At 45.2% G+C, this 22,068-nt stretch overlaps 2 protein-coding genes across 7 annotated transcripts in view; both read left to right on the forward strand.

The window, feature by feature from the left end:
• The first annotated feature begins 4 nt into the window (after window positions 1-4).
• FCF1 (FCF1 rRNA-processing protein) lies at window positions 5-5,611 on the forward strand. Its single transcript, XM_064149678.1, has 8 exons — window positions 5-70; window positions 152-219; window positions 342-413; window positions 668-816; window positions 1,222-1,294; window positions 2,177-2,264; window positions 2,721-2,815; window positions 3,641-5,611. The coding sequence occupies exons 1-8, from the start codon at window positions 68-70 to the stop codon at window positions 3,687-3,689; spliced, it is 597 nt and encodes a 198-aa protein (XP_064005748.1). The 5' UTR covers window positions 5-67; the 3' UTR covers window positions 3,690-5,611.
• Window positions 5,612-7,852: 2,241 nt separating this feature from the next.
• Window positions 7,853-22,068, forward strand: part of YLPM1 (YLP motif containing 1) — a 41,307-nt gene continuing 27,091 nt past the window's right edge. For 4 of the 6 annotated variants that reach the window (XM_064149688.1, XM_064149694.1, XM_064149704.1 and 1 more), the window contains exons 1-5: window positions 7,856-8,983; window positions 14,376-14,618; window positions 15,480-15,674; window positions 16,848-17,590; window positions 19,451-21,814. In XM_064149688.1, the coding sequence (XP_064005758.1) occupies window positions 7,943-8,983; window positions 14,376-14,618; window positions 15,480-15,674; window positions 16,848-17,590; window positions 19,451-21,814 (4,586 nt within the window). In that variant the 5' untranslated portion in view covers window positions 7,856-7,942. Of the gene's footprint in view, window positions 8,984-14,375; window positions 14,619-15,479; window positions 15,675-16,847; window positions 17,591-19,450; window positions 21,815-22,068 lie in introns of all 6 variants that reach the window. The other 2 variants (XM_064149729.1, XM_064149712.1) reach the window with 2 other exon arrangements.

Genomic DNA, 22,068 nt, shown 5'->3' on the forward strand with positions numbered 1-22,068 from the left:
CCTGTGACGCGCCGCGGCAGCACCGGAAGCGGCGGCGGCGGCGGCGGCGGTGCCTGGGAGCGGCAGCATGGTGAGCGGGCGCGGGCCGGGGGTTGAGGGACCCGGCGATCTCTCGCTGCTTCATGGCTGGTTCGTGTCGGTCTCTTTGCAGGGGAAGCAGAAGAAGGCGCGGAAGTACGCGGTCATGAAGCGGATGATCAGCCTCCGGGACGAGCGCATGTGAGTGTGGCTGCGGTTGTCCCTGTGTCCCCTTCGGGAGGAGATCCCGGCCTGGGCCCTCCGCCGCTGGCCGCCCTTCCCTGTCGCCCCCACCCTCCATGAGTGCCTGTGTTTCTTCGTAGTAACGAGAAGGAGCGGAAGAAAGCCCCCGTGAAGAAGAAGGAGGATCCGAGCGCCATCAAGGAGCGGGAGGTGTAAGTGCTGCCGGTGCTCTGGGGAGGGTGGGCCGGCGGCCGGCCGGTCACGCTGCAGACCAAAGGCTTTTATGAGTAAAACTGTCAAGAGTAGGAAGTGGTGATCCAAAGGATATGTCTTGGGAGACGGCGAGAGGCCTAACAAGTCACCGTCCCACGCTGCTTTGTGTTAGTTCTCCTCGATACTCTTTCATTCAGTGCAAGTTGGATACTTCGTGTGTAATTAACCGACTTGAATTTTGTCTTCCCGGCAGCCCCCAGCATCCCTCTTGCCTGTTCTTCCAGTATAATACACAGCTGGGGCCTCCTTATCACATCTTGGTTGACACTAACTTCATCAACTTCTCTATCAAGGCTAAGCTGGACCTAGTTCAGTCAATGATGGACTGTCTTTATGCCAAGTGTGAGTATCTGGCATCACTTGCAGCTTCACCTAGGCCACATAGTGGCACAGTGTGTGTGCTTTATCAGCCTCATACCACTAGCTGAGGATAACAAATCTTTGACAAATGATATGTGCTGTAGTCATCGAGGTCATTGGAAAACTTGGGACTTTTCAGTCAGACAATGGTCTTAAATGTAATCCCCACAAAGGTAACCTACACATCTAAAATTGCCAGGGCATGGTCAAACTCAGTGCCTGTACATTTCATTACTTTGCAACCTTTTGAGTTCTCATAAATGTAAAACTCTGACTAATATGTTGCAGAGTTCCATGATAGTTCTTGTTGGGGGGGGGCTGTGTGTAAGGGTCAGAAGAAATCCTGCTTTATTTTAATAGAGGGTTGTGGGGTTTTTTTGCACGTAGGTATTCCATGTATCACAGATTGTGTAATGGGTGAAATTGAGAAGTTAGGACAGAAGTACCGTGTGGCATTAAGGTAGGTGCAGGATTTGCTCCATTTCTAGAGCTCAATGTTTTAACAGAAATGAATTAAAAACACTTTTCACAATGGTGCTTTTGCACTAGAGAGTGATGAGGTTGTTGCAGAGCCCTGAAGTTGGTTTTATTTCCCTGTCTGTAAGAAACCAATACAATGGCTTAAGTTTTAGATTATTAAGATTTGAACTAAGTATGAGTGCACAATCTCTAGATCTTTCTTCATAAGACTTTCAAAATAACAGTTCCTCCCATTTGTATATATATATATATATAATTACAGAAATTTCTAAGAAAAATCAATACTGGAATAGTCTTAAGGAATCTTTCAGTCATGTCTCATTCCTGCATGAGTAGGTAGCACACACTGATAATCTAGAGACAGGTTACTGTGTGATCTGTGCAAAAGAAGTTTGGTGTAGTCCGTGCTCTCCAGACACATGGATTGTTATTCTTTTTATTTGGGCCTGTTGTATCCAAGTGCATCCCATAAACAACTTTGATGTTCCACTTCAGAGAGGAAGTGAAGTATTCCTAGATGCCTGGTAGGAAAGATTCAATGCTAAAAGTTTTAATTCTTCCCACAGATAATGTGTTTCAAATGACTTTGTTAGGCAGGAGACAAATGTTGTAGGGACCTTGACTCTAAGTGAGAAATACTAAGAAATACTTAACCTGTAGTGATTAGCAGTACATTTGCAATCTGTTTCTTTTTTGTTTCTCATTTCAGTTGATTGTTCTATGTCATTCACTCCATCCCTTTAGCCCTTGCCTTAAGAATAACAGGCTCTATGTCACAGAAAGATGCATTGCTTGTTTCTCTCTTCTGTGTCCTGTATGCTCTGATCTGATTGCTGCCATGCTCTCTAATGTGTCCCCACAGAATTGCCAAGGACCCTCGGTTTGAACGCTTGCCATGCATGCACAAAGGAACCTATGCAGATGACTGCTTGGTACAGAGAGTCACTCAGGTATTTATGATTTAGAAATTTTCTATACTATGCTGACATACTAAAAATCCTTGAACTCTCTCAGTTACTGATGACTGAAGTTTCTCACAGAATAACTGTAAAATCTCGCTCAGGTGCAGTTTCAGTCCCTAGCACTTCACTTGAAGCAAGGTGTAGTCTTTACTGAGCATTCTTGTTGTGTAGGACAGCAACAAGAATGCATGTTATACATTCTCATATGTTAGTATGGGAAACCTATCAGCTGGGAAGGCTGGACAGACTTTAGATGATTCTATGACTCTATCTTGATGAGCAAAGGCATGTTACTAATCTGCTGTGGTATTCTATATGGGTTATGGTAGTGGCTCGCTAAGGACATGTAGCCCTCATGTTGAATGACGTCACTGAGTAAGAAGCTTTTGTCTCCTTCCTGAGGGGTTCATTGGTATTACATCTGACTGGTCTCTTTTTTTGCAGCACAAATGTTACATTGTGGCAACAGTGGATAAAGAGCTCAAGCGGAGAATACGAAAAATCCCAGGGGTGCCTATAATGTATATTTCCAGGCACAGGTAAGGGACCTCTGACGGGGAGGAACACTGCCGGGTACAGTCCTTGTCTGACAGGGACTCTGTCATGACATATTTCTCTCCTGCATTGTCTCTAGTGCAGGTTGCAGCAAAGGGACTAGTGTTAACACCAAAGTAGATGTACAGCTGCTGCTGGAAGAGATTGGTCGCAGACCACTTTTATTGCAGTCTGCATGTTCACTTGGAAAACTAATTTCCTTGAGGCCACTGTTTCAGTTTTGCTTGCTAGCAGCAGGACTACCAAGCAAATGCCTTCTACAGGTTCTTGAGGAGTCATTCTTGCTCCACATTCTATTTGGAATCTTTGTGTACCCTCAGCTAAGAGACTGAATTTGCTTCTTAGGTCAAAACCAAGCCAGTACGTCAGGAACGAAGAAGTTGATTAAATATGTAGAGTTTTAGCTGTTCTGTGAATAGAATGTAAATAGGAGATTTTTATCTCAAAACATACTTGCCCTGTATTCGCAGTGGCCATGAATCATAAGCTGAATGGTCAAAGTTTTATCCTCTGTCATGGTCTGCTCTTAAATCCTAAGGGAGATCTTACAAAACCACCAGTATTTTCCTTCTCTGGAGATGGTGACTTTTTTGAGATTCCAAATTTGTGAGTTTAAGGTGAAAGATGGCAGCAACCTTATGAAGGCTTTTTACTTTCAGAAGTAATACTTTTCTTCTGGGCAATCTGAGCTGGGTATAGAAATAAAACAAAGCTTGTTGCTGTTCAGTCTGCCTCTAAGCCTGTTGCTGCACAGGGAGGGGATCAATGTGGAGTGGGTTGTCCTCATTGCTTTTCCCTTTGTTTCTCAGATACAATATTGAGAGGATGCCAGATGATTACGGAGCTCCTCGATTCTAACCTATCCCACCAAGCCATCCACTTCAGGACTCTGAGCCAGGATAAGGATCCTTCTGGTACCAAGCATCTGCTCATAGGACTGTGGGTGACATGGACTGACTTAATGCCCGTGATCTTCTAAGAAAAAGATTCTTGGAACAGTCTTTTTATTCTTCCTTGTTCTGACTTGGCCTGATTAGCTTTGAGAAGCATATGAGAAAGAGAAGATGACAGTGCCCAGAACATGCCTCACTCCCTCTTTACTGGGATTGTTGTAAAAAGTAATTTCATCACTCTGAATTAAATATTGGTGATCCAGCACTGACTGAGAATGAAACCACAGAAATTTTGCTTCTTACTGCTGCATCTGCAGTAGGGCAAGTATTCCTCTGGGAAACTCCCACACCTGGAAGAGGGAGGTGTGAGGGAACTGGAATCCATGTTCTGGAGAAAAGCCATCAGTTCTGTACCAGTTGATGAGCCTTCTGTGGCCCAGTGGTCTGGAAGATTTTAATTTGGAACTGAAGGACTTGTATTCAACTTTGTAATGAATGAAGTTCCCATAAGTGCCACGCTCAGACTCCTTTGTCTGCACTGGATTAGCTGGCAGCCCAGACCTTTTGCTTATATACAGAGTGGTGGCAGGAGGGCAGGGACAGATTTGCAATTATGCACCTCAAAGCCTCATCCCTTTTGTTGGGTGTGGAGGAAGAGATCAGTGACAGGAAGATGTCAAACTGGGAGCAGAGTCAGGGGAGAGGGAATCATAGCAATGTCTGGATCACGACTCTCAAAGATCATGTGCTGCAGGGAAGGAAGCGGTCAAAGGAGGAAGGGAAAACTGACAGAAGTCTGGGGAAAAAATCAGAGCTGTTGCTGCATTCCCCTATCTCCTCCATTGGTCTTTGATTTTTGGCAATATAATTTGCTCTTCTCATCTGTTTTGTGGTGAGAATGGTCTTAAGACTGAGAGATGAGAGAGAATATGAGAGTCATGAGGAGCCAATGTGCCAAAGTGCTTTATAGCCAAAATGCTGGAGTTGAAGTAAAGAGGGAAACTGAAATCTCATATTCCTAGTATAGTTAAGAAAATTTCCAAACTCTATTAGAACTTTTCTTCTGTGGTGTATTACACCTGTCTGGCTGCAAAGAATAGCTGAACTTACCTGTCTGTATGCTGGACAGCATAGAGTGAAGGTTATACCTCTCCTTTGCTAATAATTTTCTGCCCTTGGAAAATGCTGTGGTGTGCTGATAACTTTGCTAGCACTCTGCCTCTACAGATCCTGCAGAAGACTTTGGGAACATATTAGACCTACAGCTCATACTATCTCTTTGGTTGTTGCAGGCTCACCCACTAAACTCATCCCTGAAATAACAGCATACTGACACTTTGAAAACATAGCACTTTCCAAGCCATCGCAATTTTACCTTCTCCACTTTCAGTGCACAGGAGGCTAGCCAACAACCCTGAGATTTTATACTCAGTGTAAAACTGTGCATTTAAAAAATAATGTGTTTCATTTTCTTCTCTCAATCCAAGTCACATTTCTTTAAGCTAAATGTTTAAGTATTGTTAGAAATGCTGAAAGGCTGTGTTTAGTCAAATGGGGACTAAGAAAAAGTTGTAAGATTGGATATGTATAACTTTGTTTTCAGAATAATTCTAGTTTTGAAAGACTTCTTCAAGTTAACTCGAATTGTACCTGTGCAAGTAACTTCACTTGAGTTAATCTAAGTGGAAGACCTGAGAAGAAACAAAAGGACACTTATGGTAATATTTAACAGAAGCCTTTCTGGCACTGGAGGTCAAAGGCACATCCACACAATGAATCTGGGGGATGTCTGTCTGCCTGCCAGCTTGTTAGAGTGCCTTAATGAAAATACATGTATGTAGCATGAACTGTGGGTAAGAATCAAAGCAAATGTGGCCATTCACTGAAGTCTTGTAACTTGCCTTGTTTTAGTAAAAGGAGGAAGAATCTGGAATAGGCATAGGGCAATTGCTGAAGAAGTGTTAAGATGGAGGATGAGCAGAGGGGAGAAAGTACTGACAGTGAGCAAACCAATCAGGAGATTTTCATTAATTGAGTATAATTGGCAAGACAAAAAAAAGTTGGGTGTCAATTCAAAGACTCTAGTGAGAAGAGAAACTGGATGAGAAAGGACCACCTGGGCCATAAACTCCTTCCCCTGCTGTCCCAGGGAACCTGCAGAACAGACAGTGGTGCACACCATGCATGAAGGCCATGGAATCCTAATCTCGGATCCAATTTACACTGTGTCAAAAGGGGAAGAATCGTTATGACAGGAAGGAGTTTGGTAGGCAAGAATGCTTTGACATTGTTATCAATGCAGAACTCCTACCAGTTCAAATCAGAAGAGAAAATCCTTCCTGATCCATGGCATTTTTTACACCTCTGCATGACATGTTAAGTACATGTGTGATGTGGAGGACATGAGGGGCTAAAGGTGAAGCTATCTGTAAGCTGTATTCACTGCAAGAGAAATTGAAAATAACTACCACCCTAGAAAGGGTCAATGATCACCTCTCTAGATAGCAAAAATAAGATACTAAAGGATAGAAAAGACACTTCTATGTGTATTAAATTAATTTTCCTAAAGATTTACATCTAATAACTTGGGTTCACACTCTACTTGAAGCTTTTCTGGTAGATCCATGCTGTACCCCTGATGGTTGATTACCTGGAATTTAACAACAAATGATCAAAAACTCTAGCTTTTCCAGCAGAGGACAAAGCTTTTTCTCTGCCTAGCAAGCTGGTTTTCCTGATCTTTCTCCAGACTGAAAAATCTCCGTTTCCAGCACCTCCCTTTCTCCCCTAAACAGAGATCCTCGATCCACCAGCCATAAACTTAAGATTTAACATGTGAAAAATGGCTCAAATGTTCTGTATTTGCGAATCAAGACAAGCAGTAGGACACCACAACGCTGGTGCACTGCTGACCAAAACAGCAGCCACTAGGCTTCCTTGTCCACCTACTAGAGCTCACACACACAAGCCCTCCTCTGCTCTCTACTATGGGCGCCCAGCACTTGGCGTTAAGTCTTTGTTAATTGGCTGCAAGGCCTATCTGTATATTTAACTCCTATCTCCAAAGGTCACTTCCAGCCCCTCCCGTTCAGTGTGGGAAGAAACACAAGGAAAGGCAATTTTCCTGCTCTGCACAGTTGCTTCTGTCATGGCGAAGTCGATGTTACACATCTGCTTCTCCATTCTCATTTTCATCTCTTGGGTTTAGCACCAGCGCATCCACTGAAGACAGAATCGTTCCAGGGGAGGGATAACGCAGCGTGGCTCCTATCATAGAATCAACCAGGTTGGAAGAGACTTCCAAGATCATCCAGTCCAACCTATCACCCAGCCCTATCCAGTCAACTAGACCATGGCACCGAGTGCCTCATCCAGGCTTTTCTTGAAGACCCCCAGGGACGGTGCCTCCACCACCTCCCTGGGCAGCCCATTCCAATGGGCCCCCCGAGCAGGGGCTCCGTCATCTCACCCACCGAGCCGCAGCACCTGTCTCTACTCGTACGTCTTTCCCGAGGCCCCGCTCAGCTGAGTTTCTGCCTCCACTCACGCAATCCGTCACTCACTAGAACGACTGATCCGCGCTGCTACCGCAACTCACTAACACCGAGTTTGTCGTCGCTGCGTGGGGCTGAAGCACCGCGGAGACAACCGCTGTAGGACAGACCCGTTACCGCCAGGCGGCGACAACGACCCTGACAAGAACGGCTGGCAGGCACGGGAACATGGCTGCTGCCGCCGCCCTCGGGTAACCGAGGTCATCCTGCGGGAGACGGCCGGAGCCAGGTTAACCACACACAAGCCTTGCCTACGGGCTCGCGGCAGGGCTTAGCGACGCCCGCCTGCTCGTTGTCACTACACAGTACGGGACCCCACGCTGAGACTCCTGTAACGCGCTTCTCTCGCCCGTCTCTCTTTCGAGCCGACCCGCGGTAGGCGGGCGGCGGGAGTGCGCGGCACTCTGGGCTCCGCTCCTCTCTGCGAGACCTGCCGCCGCCTTCGTGTCCTCACTCCCGCAGTGAAACAGCTGCCCGCTAGGCGGCGCGCTGCTGGAGCCGAGCCCCGGCGAGAAGGACCGCTCAACGCTCTAGCGCTCCACTCGTGCTCTACTGCCTGGGGGGGCGGGGCACTTTCCCTGCGCAGGCGCCGTGGGCCGCATGCGCCGCCGCCGCCGCGGCCTGCCGAGGCTCTGCGTTCCGCTGCCGCCGCTGCAGCCCCGCCATGTATCCGGCCTGGGGCTTGTATGGGGCGGCGGGGCACTACCCGCCGCCGCCTACCTCCATCCCACCCCCGCCGCTGCCTATCCCTCCCCCCAGCGTGCCGCCTCCCGCCGTCCCACCGATGCCGATGCCCGTGCCCAGCTACCCGCCGCCGGGGCCCGCGCCCGCCACCGCCCCGCCGCCGCCCGCCGGTACCTCGGGATTTCTGAGCCTGCAGGAGCAGCATCTGGCGCAGCTGCAGCAGCTCCAGCAGATGCACCAGAAGCAGTTACAGTCCGTTTTGCTGGGGCCGCCGCCGCCGCCGGGGCCGCCCCCTCCGGGGCTGCCACCGCCGCCGCTACCGGGTTCCTACACCGACTGGCAGCAGCCGCCTCCGCCCGTGCCGCCGCCAGTCCGCAGCTACCAGAAGCAGTTCGCCCACCGAGACCCGCCGCCACCAACCCGCAAGCCGCCCAGCGCCCGGGAACGCGATGGCCAGGAGCCCCCGGGCGGTCACGGCGACTGGGGTGAGCCGGTACCGTCCTCGCCGGTACCCATGGACATGGAGCTGTCCTCGCCGCCTCAATCCCCGCAGCCGGCCTCCCAGGCCTACCTGCCCCCAGCCCAGGCCTACCTACCGCCCCCTCAGACGGAGCCGTACCTACCCCCAACCCAGCCGCCTCCAGCTCAGTCTCCTCCTCTCCAGCCCTACCTGACCCGGGCGCAGACCTCCCAGCCGCCCCCATCCTACTCTGAGCCTCCACCCTCCTACCTGGAGCCCCCGCCGGTCACCGCTTCCCAGCCTTACCTGCCTCCCCCTGCCCAGGGCTACATGGCACACCCTCAGCCCTACCTGCTCTCCTCCCAGGCCTCCCCTTCCCAGACAGCACAGCCCGGCTTGGCCACCTCCATCCCTCCCCCGGCCAAGCCATCGCAGAGCCATTTCCCCCCACCGCAGCCGTCCTTGCCCCTGCCCACTGCTGCCCAGCCGGAGGCCGCGCAGGGTGCCGCCAAGGAGACGGGCGGCACCGAACAGCAGGACCCCTCCACCATGACTCCCCAGGTAAGGCACTGCCACCTCTGTTCTCGGCCCTGTGGCCCCGGCTAGCAGCAGGGAGTCGCCACGGCAGTGGCGGTGATGAGGAACAGCCGGCCAGTGCGGGTGTTGCAAAGGTCTCCGTGTTCAACTCGCTCATTTTGCATAAAGCTCAAAGGGGTTGGATGCAACCTTTGGAAGTCTGGGAATGGCATAGCTCAGGCAAGCCTCTGCAGATTGCCTCTTTAGCTAGAGATGTGTTTTGGGATGTAACAGATCGCCATTTTTCTAGAGAGATTGGTTGTTTAGGGAAGAGTCTGTCTCTCGGCTGAATTTCGGTTTTTTGGAGGGTTTGTTGGTCTCGGGAGAATTTTTTCTGAAGTACAGCATCGAACCTGTGTTGACTTCAGCCTTTTGTGAGGTGCAGCAGTCTCTTGCTTGTTGCACGTTGCAGGATGAGTGCCTTTTGTCTCTAGTGATGTCTTCATTTACTCTTCTCATGGGGTTGTGTTTCAGTTGTCTGAGCAGCGTGGAATTGTGACTTTTAATCTTACTACACATATAGTTAAAGCTGCAAAAGTGGTTCCGTCCTAGTATAGCCTTTCAGCACCTGAAGGGGCCATTTTACTAGGGTTTGTAGTGATAGGATGAGGAGTAATGGCTTTAAGCTGGAAGAGGGTAGGTTTAGACTGGATATTCGCAGGCAATTCTTTACAGTGAGGGTGGTAAGGCACTGGAAGAGGTTGCTCAGGCAAGTTTTGGATGCCCTCTCCCTGGAAGTGTCCAAGACCAGCTTAGATGGGGCCTTTAGCAACCTTTTCTAGTTGAATGTGTTCCTGGCCATGGCATGGGGGTACTAAGCAGATGATCTTTAAGGTGCCTTACAACCCAAACCATTCTATAATGCTACATGGTAGCCCTTTATTTGGACTTAAGTTTTGTGCTACACGTGCTTGATCTGTCGGTAGAAAACTGTATGGAGCATTGGAGGGAAATGATCTGAAATGGGTTTGAGGTGAAAATTACTCTGATTGCTTTTTTTGTGTATGTTAGGGCCACAACGCCTCCAGAATCTTCACATTACACTTCTTAAATGCAGCAGTTCCAGTCAAATTGATGTGACCATTCATAAGTTAAGCACAGCCCAGTAGCTTAAGGTTAAGCATGCACAGAGTGTTTTGGTCCTCAGTCACATTCAGTGAGGTTTGTGCTTGGGTTTAGGGTTGGCTTACAGAGATCAAAGTGAAAGAACAAAGTGGAAGTGCATGCCTTGAGCTGACTTTTAAGTTTGAAACATGTATGGTTTTGGCAAATTGATCTTAGGATTCTTTGAAACTAAGTTTACAAACCTCTCGTCTCATTGATTTTGTTAATTGCTTGGATACCTTTTAAATTGTATTCATTAAAATTTCATACTGATACCTGAATATGTTTGGGAATATATAATTTCTAAATTTGCTACATAGAACTAATCACTGCCTAGCAATTCAGTTCATGAATTTAGTTGTCCAAAGATTTTGGACGGTACTAGCTGATCTTTTACACTGATAGCAATGGGAGTCATTAAATTTTCCAATGACAAAATGAAAACCTTGAAAAAACAGGTATAGAAAGTGGTGTTAATTCAGTATTGAGGCTGCTTGCTGGCTTCTTAAGTTGCTGAACTCAAGGTCAAACAGTATGCTGTAATTCCTCCCCCATTATGTAGCCTGCAATTTCATTAATGTTATTTAGTTGTTCCTCAACCACTGTCTCCTTTCCAGGAAAGGGACAAGTAGGGCATTATTGTGGTGCACTCATAGAAGCAGCAGACTACTGCTGAAGTTCACTTTGTCTATTCTGTGATTGCTTATACAAATAAATTCTGTCTTGAGTAGTTTGTTTACTGTCATGCACAGTTTGGTGTTACTTCAAAAGGAATATGGTATTTTGCTGGTCATAGAACTGTTACAACAGATTGATATCATTTTTGACTGTAAAATGAATTGGAATTTGGAGCAACAAGTTCTTACACAATAGAATCATGGCTTAGATTGAAATGGACCTCAGAGATCACCTACTCCAACCTCCCTGCCATGTGTGGGCATGCCTCTCAACTAGAACTGGCTGCTCAAGCTCACCTTGAATACCCTCAGTGTGGAGGCATCCACAGTATCACACAGTATCACAGTATTATCAGGGTTGGAAGAGACCTCACAGATCATCAAGTCCAACCCTTTACCACAGAGCTCAAGGCTAGACCATGCATAACCTCCCTGGGCAGCCTATTCCAGAGTCTCACCACTTTCATACTGAAGAACTTCTTCCTAAGATCCAGTCTAAACCTACTCTCCCTCAGCTTAAAACCATTTCCCCTCATCCTATTGCTAGACATTCTTATGAAAAGTCCCTTTCCAGCCTTCCTTTAGGATCCCTTCAGAAATTGTAAGGCAGCTGTAAGGTCCTCTCAGAGCCTTCTCTAGGCTGAATAATCCCAGCTCCCTGATAGGAGCAGTAAAAGCAAAACGTAATGATGCTTCCTTAATAGCCAAGTACAGAAATACTGTGATTTGTCGTTTTTAAGGTCCTCTTTAGCCTTTGTTTAAACTGGTAACTGAAAGCAATTTTTTTCCATTCTCATCCCACAGTAACAGTGGCTGCAGCCAGATAGAGCAGTGTTTTTCTCTTAACATAGATAATATTAGGCAATTTGCTGTGAGTTAGTGTTTTATTACTTCCCATTTCTGTCGCAAAATAAGATACCACTCTTTGCCTTAACGATATTGTTCATTTAGCCTAGTTTCCTATGTGGATGTGTAGTTGGATTGAATTGGTGGATTCTCATGTTTTTCTATCATCAGATGTATTTTTTGTCAAGTCCTGTTAAAAGACCCATGGTATTTCATTAGTGTTCCATCTGATATTTGGGTACTGTGTGCTGATGTTTATTTACGGTAGTAAACAAATGTGTGGGTGAATCTGCATCTGTAAATATGCATTTATTTGCATCTCTTAAAGCTACCTTAACTATCACATCACTTTCTTTTAAATTCCCTCCCTTTGTTTTTTTTTTAAAGGATACTAAACTGTTCTTTGCCTACCTTTACCAGAAAGGAACTGAACATCCCACAAAATAGGCAATATGTTATGGAGGAGGATCATCTATATTTATTTTGAAGTATCTTTTGGTGTGGGCTTCTCATTAGTGTTTTTGGTGGTATGTCCTTTGGTCAGGACCTGACAGGGCTGGTTTCAGTGCAATACAGTGTAACAGTCCTTTGATGCTGGTCTGTTCTTTGGGCTTAAGGATTGTAATTGGACTTGAAGAATGGCAATCATCGTGTGGAGATAAACATTTAAACTCAGCTTTTTGCTGTCAACAGTTTTCTACCCTAGCACTTCTGTTTTGCTCAGACTAAGCTCTAGAAATCTGCCTTTCTCTCACTTTTCAGGTTGAATCTGCAATAAGTGTGTCACTGACTTCATTTACTGTAGAGAAACAGATGACAGGATAGTGTCAGAGCTCTAGTCATATTATGGGGCATAGCCCTTTGTCCAGTTGGGAGAATGGGGAGAAGACAAAACGTATCCATAGAGATCACAATTTTGTGGCAAAAGAACAGGTGCTCACCAAGCATAGCATCCAGCACCATCATGGTCAATCACCTTCTAATGCCTTTTGAAAGAGAGACCTCAATCAGCTTTTGTATAGCTGGAGTGTGCGCTCCTGCCTGGTGTTAAACTCATTGCAGCGTGTTGATGAAGGTTTCTGAGAGAGTCTGTGCAGGAATGTGAATGCACATCTTCCACCCAAAGCCACGACAGCTCTTCTGAGTCATATTTTTGTTAAAAAGATTCTTCACAGGGTTTATTGCAGGGTCGACAAGAAGTCCAAGAAGCATAGCCTCTCCTTTCATTGACCTCATCTCCACATTATAGTTTTACACAAGTGCTTCTTAAAAAATCCAGCTCCATGTTTCACTGTCTGCTGCATTGCTACCATTAGAAAACTTCATTTCTGATTTCAGTATGAAGTCATCTTTTGGAAGAAGCTTGTACGTCTTTTAAACCTGTTTTAAGCTCGAGAGAATGGTTCAGTTCTGAGAAATCTCATCAGGTGACACCTACCAGTTTGTTATCATCACACACTTTCAAACGGGTGCATCTTTTCAATTAGTTTCTCTGATTGGGTTTTATGTAAGTGTCTTTACTGTGTATGCTTGGATGGAAGGGGGCAACAGAGTATGTGAAAGATGTGGGGCAGGCACAGATTCTCAGAACTAGTGAAGCTGACGTGAGAGCACAAGAATGGATGCATTAACTTAGACCAAAAGTACGGCATTTTATCATTCTGTCTGTGACAGTGACTAAATGCAGGCACTGAGACTCACTTAAAAATCAAGTGTATAGCAATACTTCTCTAAAATGTAGGAGCTGTTGTACCTGCAACTGGTATCTTTACTTTTAAAATCCATAGATTTTTCTTCTGTGAGTGTATGGAGCTGTGTCTTGAATCCATAACATTTTAGTCCTTGCAGTAGTCTCCAGCAGGTACTTTGCTAGTACAGTGCCAGGTCAGGTGAAGAGCTGTTTCCCTGTGCTTTAAATCTGTGTCCTACTAGTCTGATTTGATTCCTGGTATTTCTTGTATTGGAAGAGATACAGAACTGTCAGTTCCTATTCAGGTCTCTAAGATGCACCACTACTTGAGCGTTGAGATACTTATCTTTACTCTTTTGTTCTTTGTTTGTGGCAGCTGACAGTGCTTTGCAGCTACTGTCATCTGCCCAGAGTACTCTAATTCTAGCCTGAAGTGTTTAAAAGTGAATGCTCAATCACTTCTTCAATGGATAATTTTTGAGGCACAACCATATGTTGAATGAATCAGATTCATGAGAATTCTGATGGTGACTAATACTCACAATATGCTGGTTCTGAGCGTTCTTTTTCCTTTCCAGTCTTTATTCAAATGTCTCCACAATTTCTCACCTGCCATTTTCACTCTGCTCAATGCCTGTGTTCTCTGTTTGTGTTCTTAATTTCTTTTTTTTTCTTTTCTTCTCCCTTGTCCTCCATTTTCCCTCATAATAAGTACCTATAATTGTTAGAAATAAAAAGCACTAAAAATAAGAAGCATGGTACTTCTCACCTGGCTGTGGTAATCTGGTTTATTACTGGCCATATTCCTGCTTTTCATTATTGTTCTCTTTGTAAGCTCTTTGAGGCAAGAAATAAATTCTGCTGTGGATGCTATGGCTCACATCACTGTTTCTGAATTTTGATTTGGTCTTCTGACATCCACTGCAATACTGTTGATGATGAAATGAGTTTTTCCTCAAAAGAGATTTAAAAACTTTTCTAGAGTATGATTCTGGTGACTCTCATTAATTACTTTCTGTGTTTTTCCTATGAAGTCTGAGAAAATTCCTGTATGTTTTAGGAACAGCAACAATACTGGTACCAGCAGCACCTGCTTAGCCTGCAGCAAAGGGCAAAAGCCCATGCTCAGGGACAGCAGCAAATGAAAGGTTCAGTAGCGAAAGATTCCTCTGAGCAAAAAGAAAAGTCTGAAGAAGGGAAAATGAATGCTTCAGCTCAGCAGTCTGAACCTCCTCCACTGAATGAATCCATGCCTCCAGCTTCCAAAGAAGATGAGTCTTCTCTCACATCCACTGAAACTCAGGTGGGCTTTGTAAAGTGACACCCCTCCACTTGTTGTGCTGGATGGGATAAACGGGAAAAGAATGACATCAAGTTCTTGTATACTGTGTAACAACATTAACTAGATATCATAAAGTAATCTTAACGCTTTCTGAGGCTGCATCAATTAAAATATGCTCCTTTATATATATGGTTTAGATAGTCACCCACATATGCACCAAGTGAGCCCAAGCTTGGCCGGTTTGCACTTTGTCCAACATTGTCATCTTTGTCTTGTGGCACTTAAGTGCAAAATCAAGTACTCAGTAAATGAGAAATGCTGTCCTTAAAACAGTGTTTCTCCATTCCTCTCTGGCAGTTTGTCAGTTCTGGCTCCACTTCTCTCTGTGTTACAGTTTGTCTGAAAGCCAAGAACTTTGCACAGGGTCTTTCCCAACTGAAGTAGTTCTGTGATTCTGTATCAGGGTAGTAGATTACCCTGCAGTATGTGCTCTACTTTAACTTATATTATGTGGATTTCCTATCAAGTGGCAGTAACAATACACTTGCAGTTACTTTACCTCATCATGAGAAAGCACAATTATCTTGTATCTGCTGTGAGCAACAGATAACAGATCTGCTTTAATCTCTTTCCTGTGAGTAGTTTCTGTGTGTGTAGAAACACCTTAATTGCCAGCACCCTAACCTTTAGATCAGACTATTCATGTGAAGAATGAATTAAATAATGATCAGCCTTCCAGAAGCTGCGTGTGGTCAGAACACTGAACAAGAGCGTGATAAAGTAACAGACACTGAGAAAGTTCCTGTGAACTGGATAGTGACCGAGTGTGTTTTCCTTCTGACAGAAGGAGCTTTCTTTTTATTTATTTGCCTTTTTCTGTAGCTCAATATTGAACCTCCTGATGACCCTGAGGAAGATTTGAGATTGCAGCAATTGCAAGCAGCAGCAGCTCAATGGCAGCAGCATCCTCATCAGCGGGTTGGATTTCAGTATCAGAGGATAATGCAGAAGCATGCCCAGCTGCAGCAGATAGTACAGCAGTATCAACAGATCATGCAGCAGCCTCCACACTTACAGGTGAAACGCTAAGGAGATAGTAGTTGTATAATTTGTTAATGGCCGGTTTATTTGTCTGGCTACTTTTTATGCTTGGGTAGAAGTCTGTATCTCTTTTCCTACTGTCACCCAACTTCAGAATGAAAAAAAGAATTGACAGATGGCAGTGAAGCTTCAGTAGGATGAGAAATGCATGACTTCACAACTACCATAAGATTTTTTCAGACATCTGGCTGATACAGGAGCAAAGCTGAACACAATATTGAATTTACTCAGTTTTAAATGTTTTACTGCTAGAGAAGGAGTTCAGGGGAAAAAAAAAGGTAAACAGGTGATCACATGGAGTAATTTGGTAGCTGTGTTTTTTTGTAGTACAAAAATAAGTATGTACAATGATGTAGTAAACATAGAAGGCAAGAAGAAACCATTAAAGTAATAAGAAAATCAGTGTCTCACACTATTGTTGACTCAGTTGGTGAAATAACTCTTAATAACAAGTTTGGATCATTATATCAGCGTTTTAACATTTAAGCTTTTAACTAGAAGTTAATTATTGTATTAGAGCTGACTCTGATTTTTCAAGGTTGCTAGAGTTTGTACATTAAGCATTTATTTGTAGTTTGGACCGTCTACTTGTTTAAAAAAATCTCTTCACTGTGAACCCTGAAAGTCTCAGATAAGATCATGCCATAACTAATAGGACCTGTATCTACACATAAAGAAAGACAGTACCTTCTGGAAAGAAGCTTCATTGTGAAAATAAGAATATCTGGCAGAGGCTTAGAGAAAAATAAGGGCCGGCAGCTGAAGCAGCTCTGAGTGGGTTAACAACAGAAACTGAAACCTTGAGAGATAGCTATGTACTGTATATGGAAAGCATGGAGATTGATTTGGTCTTTAGCCATTGGTAGCATGCACAAATTATACAGCTTGGAGACATTTGATCATAGTTTTCTTCAGCTGTCCTGTTTAACCAAAAAGTGGGCAAAACAGCATTTTATGCATGTCCTCTAGTCATAAAGTGTGTAGTCACAATGACTTTAGATATCACAGTTGATGTTTTCTTCTGTTTCACTGTAGTTCTTCCTCAAGCTTCAGCTTGTCAGAAGTCATGATATTGCAACTGATACTGCAGTGTGCCTCTGAAAATAACTAAGATGGCATTTTGGAGCTATTTTTGTCTTCTCATTGCAGACAATGTCAGTGGAGATGCAACTGCGACATTATGAGGCCCAGCAAAAGCAGTTCCAGCAGCTTCATAAAGATTGGGAACGATCAATGAACCAACAGTGGCAGCATCAGCTTCAAACCTACCCTCACAAAGACCAGCTTCAAGAGTATGAGAAGCAGTGGAAAGCATGGGATGAACAGATGAAGGTCACTCAGTCCCATCTACAGGAGAAAGTGAGCTCACTCCAAAATCTGAAGAACCAGTATCCTGCAAATGTTTCACTGCCACCTCCATTTGTTCCATATTCTCAAACCAGTCAAGGTGGCATTCCTATTATGCCTCCACCTTTAACTTCAACTACACCTCCACAGGTCCCCCCTCCTCTCTCTTCCGTTTCTCAGTTATCAAATTCCTCTGTCCCTTCAGGATCCAGTTCTCAAAGCTGTCAATCTACTGAAACACCGAGGCCAGCTCTACTTCCCACCCCTGGTACCTATGCACTGAAAATACCTAGTACAACTGTCTATTCATCTTACCATTCTTCAGTAAGTTCATCCTTTGGGTCTTCAGACCATGGAACATCTCAAGCTCATCTTGGTAAACAAACTGTCTCTAGCTCATCTGAGCAAGCATGTGGGGAACTGAAAGTCTCCTCTTCAGTGTCTTCCACACATGCACCTACGATGCAGGATAAACCAGTGAGGTCAGGTGGACTGCTTCCAGACCCTCCCAGATCAGCACGTTTTGAAGGCCCCAGAGGCCCTAGGTAAGAATGTTTTTGTGAGTGATCTATACATGTTCCAGGCTGCAAGACTTTCAGTGCTATATTAAGAAATTAGACATACATCTAAATCTTGAAGCTTCCCAAGGTCATGTGCAGTGTGCTTGGTGGTGGTTTTTGTTTTAATCTATATACACCATGCTCTGTATTCGTCTTATTAAAGCCAAGGATAGGTAGATGCCATTCACATGAGCATTATCTAGAACAGAATGGACTGGTCTTTTTTCTGGTAAAAATGGTTGGGCACATTGCACCTTTTTCATTCCCAGAGACATAATATCTCTTTTGTGAAAATAGAAAAGCTGTTGTAAATATTTGATTTAGTGTATTTAGTTTGTAGATGATAACTCAAACTTGAAAGAATGATCCTCCTATGAAAAATGATTTGAATTTCCAGCATTTCATGGAATCATACAATAGTCTGGATTGGAAGGGTTGTCTGAAAGTCAACCCCCTTTGCAGTAAACAGGGACATACTCAAGCACAGGTTCCTGTGGTATTTGGAAGACAGGAAAATCTAAAGCAAAAAAATATTGAAGGATTGTTTTTAATGCATTGCTATATATGATTAGCACTGTCGTGTAGGCATTCCAGAAGATATTCAGAGAGGTATTTAGGGTATATATTCAGTTGAATATCTCAACATAGCTTCTGAATTGTCAGTAATTAACTGTTTCATTTTTATAAACAAGAAAAAGTGCTCTTTGTAATCCAACACTGATGGCAGAAAGAAATGAAAATTCAAAGCTGTTCAGTAGTACTTCTAGTCTGAGATAGTTGTGCAGCTGTGTGATTGTCCTATTCAATGCACTTTTCATAATGGCTGTTAGATAGCAGCACCTGTCTCAAGTACAGATCAATAGTTTTCTACCCAGGTAGCATTACTTAGCATTCAGAATCTTATAAATAAGAAAGAAAGGAAGAAGAAAAATGAAGATTTAAGCTTTAGGGTCCTAGCATTAGGATTCTCTGCTACATTTTCTTTTGCATTATGTCATAATGGTCTTGATTTTAAAAGACTGCTGTCTTTATCTTTCAGTAGAATACAGTTTTGTTCAGATTTAAATCTGCATGTCATCAGGTGATGGCCTGCTGCCTTAACATAAAACTATTCTGAGCCAGTGTTCTGTGTCTTTGATGTGCTTTTATACCTACTCTATGGTTTCATCCAAAATCTTCTCTGGAATGCTTTTTTTTTTTCATACTTGACATGATACTAAGTTGCAAAAACAATCTTCTATCTGGTCATTAGATGAAGATGGATTGATTATAATGCCTGCTGAATCAAAGCACAGTGCTCTGTTAAGATGTTTCTATCCTTGCATACTCTGCTAGACTTCACAATTGTATCTTCACATTTATTTCTCTTCTCTTTGCTTCCAAAATGAGCATGTTATATTGCATGAAACTGGGACAGTATCAAGCTCTGAAAGCAGCTGTACTTCAAAGTTTTTCTGAGTATGGTTGTAGCATGGTACTAAAACAAGTTCAACAAGAGTTGTTAATTGCAACAAGACTTTGGTTAAATAGATGTTGAAAGCTTTTTTTCAACTTAGTTTGTCAGATTTTTTTGTCAGTCAGGTTTCAGTCCTGAGATATTGATGCTAAATATCTCTGCAGGGTTACATAATCTGCATATGACTGAAACTGGTCTTCAGTGGACAATATTGAATTGAAGAACATGTCTCTGTGCTTCTGCACTGGTTCAGTAGAAATTAATCCTAAGGCACAGCAGAATTCATCAGTTAAAGTTATTTTGGGGTATGTGGAAGTGTGAAACTATATCTTAGAGGATTTTGATCCAACATATTCATTTGAATGAAATTGCCATTGTGTCATCTACAGATTTGATGGACCTCGAGGGAGAGGATATGACAAATTTGAAGGCTCAAGACAGAGAGGGCCTCGTTTTGACTCCCAGCACTCAGAGGGTTACAGGTCACGTTTTGACCGGCAGAATACAGATGGACAGTCTTCAAGTAGATGGGGGACTATCCCACGAGGACCAGCAGGACAATTTTATACTTCTTCAAATGCATCACATGGACATGGTTCCCGACCTGGTGGCCCTCGGTGGAGGGGGCCCAGGCCTCATTTGGGACAGCCGCAGCAGCAGTCACATACAGACTCACAGTCAGAAAACAAAGAACCTTTTACAGACGTAGCTGATAATCAGCAGACTGTAAGCAGACCAGAGTCTAGTCCTGACGCACAGAGTTCAGCTCCCATTGAAACAAATAATGAGGACCTGACAAACACTCAACAGGAACCATCCAAACCTGAAGTCAAAGAAACTATTTCAGACCCTCCTAAAAAGTGGACATGGAGTTCGCATGATCCTAACCAGCAAGTAGAAGAGCCCAAAGACCCTACTCCACCTATTCAGAACCAGAAATCCGCATCCCTTTCTAGTAATCCTGTAGCTTTGCAGTCAGGTGCTACCAGAACAGGTGGTGCAGTAACCCCTGTAACAGAAAATCAGGATTTGGATTCACCAGATGGCCAGTTGATTGCTTCAGATAGCACCCAGGGCCTTCCTGGACCAGAATGCCGAGGGAAAGGGCCATTTATGCACGAAGATAGAGGCAAGGGGCCAGGAAACAGAGGAAGAGGCCAAGGCAGACCAGATGATTGCCGAGGCAGAGGGCAAGGAGACGGACGTGGCCGGGGAATGGGCCGCGGAAGGGGGATGAGAAGAATGGATGGTGGCAGAGGGATGGGAAGGATGGATGGCGGCTGGGGAATGGGAAGGATGGACGATGGCCATGGCTGGGGAATGGGCAGGATGGACGATGGCCGTGGCAGAGGATATGTATACAGAGGCAGAGGGCAGGCTAGGCAGGCATCCATCCGTGGCAGGGGGATGTTCAGGAGAGCAGGCAGCAGGGAGAGGATGCCAGATAGGCGGTCAGGTAGCAGGGAGAGGATGCCAGATGGAAGATCTGGCAGCCGAGAGAGGGGAGTGGGTGGACGGTCAGATAGCCACGAGAGGGTGTTCTCTAGCCGAGACAGAGAGCTAGCTGGGCGCACCGGCAGCCGGGACAGGGGCCGGGCAGGTAGCCGGGAGAGGGAGCCCATGCGGCGGGCGGGGAGCCGGGAGAGGGGCCCTGTCAGGAGGGCGGGTAGCAGGGAGAGGATCCCTGTCAGGAGGGCAGGTAGCAGGGAGAGGGTCCCTGTCAGGAGGGCGGGTAGCCGGGAGAGGGGCCCTGTCAGGCGGGCAGGTAGCCGGGAGAGGGGTCCCATCAGGAGGCCAGGTAGCCGCGAGAGAGAAGTAGGAAGATCTGAAACAGGCAATATAGACAAAGCCATTCACCTAGGAGATGATCCTGACAGCTTGCCTCCGTACCATCGAGATGAGACACTCAGGGGTTCCTGGGATCATGAAGATGATAGAATGCAGGAGGAATTTCCTTTAGATACTCAGGATGACCCTTCTTTGGAGCATGAAGGGTTGGATAACTGGGAAAGAGAACGATACTGGAGAGATCACAATGCTGATTATCGAGATGACTCGGGAGATGCATATGACAGAGATGACAGGTTGCAATCACACCATTCGTTGCCTCCATTATCTCCCCTACCACCGTTACCTCCTCTATCATCTGATCATGACAGACGTGATTCATGGTGGGATGACTGGAAAAGGCCAAGAGAAAGGGAACTAGAGAGAGATCTAGACAGGACTGGAAGATCCTCAGATATTTATGATCAAGATTTAGACAGAGAATGGGATAGAGACTGGGACATGAGACCTATGGATGACAGAGAAATGGGAAATCGTGACCTGGATATTCCCCCTCTACCACCACTGCCACCTCTTCCACCACTGGACAGATACCGTGAAGACAGGTGGAGGGACGATAGGAACAGAGATCATTATGACAGAGACCTCCGAGACAGGGGGGAGCTGAGGATTCGAGAGTATCCAGAGAGATATGATACATGGTGGGACAAGCAAGACTACCCTCCTGAGAGGACTGATTGGGAAAGGGAACGGTTGCCAGATAGGTGGTATCCAGATGACAGAGACAGACTGCGGTCTTTGGATGATCATTCGGATGCATCGCTTCCTCCTCCTTCACATTCCTCTGATATGCTGGGAGCAGATTCAAACCTGGACTCTGACCAGTCCTTGGGAGGAGTGATGGTCCTTAGCCAAAGACAGCATGAGATAATTCTGAAGGCTGCCCAGGAGCTCAAAATGCTTCGGTGAGTCGCCTGGTTCTGTTACTTTGGGTGGGAATCCCATTCTGTAACGACAGTGCTCCTTTCCCTATTCATTCTTCGAACCAATGAATCAGTAATGCCTTCTTCCAATGGAACTGTAGAATGATTTGAGTTGGAAGAGACCTTATAGGTCATTTACTTCCAGCCCTCCTGGCACGGGCAGAGACACCTTCCTCTAGATCAGGCTGCTCAAAGGCCCATTCAGCCTGTCCTGTAACACTTCCACGAAGGGAGCA

Source organism: Pogoniulus pusillus, chromosome 1 (genome assembly GCF_015220805.1).
Source record: "Pogoniulus pusillus isolate bPogPus1 chromosome 1, bPogPus1.pri, whole genome shotgun sequence".
NCBI classification, from domain to species: Eukaryota; Metazoa; Chordata; class Aves; order Piciformes; family Lybiidae; genus Pogoniulus; species Pogoniulus pusillus.

Coding starts and splice junctions, on each gene's coding strand:
- FCF1 (XM_064149678.1), top strand. Junction 220..341: donor AGCCTCCGGGACGAGCGCAT/GTGAGTGTGGCT, acceptor GTTTCTTCGTAG/TAACGAGAAGGAGCGGAAGA. Junction 2,265..2,720: donor TGGTACAGAGAGTCACTCAG/GTATTTATGATT, acceptor CTTTTTTTGCAG/CACAAATGTTACATTGTGGC.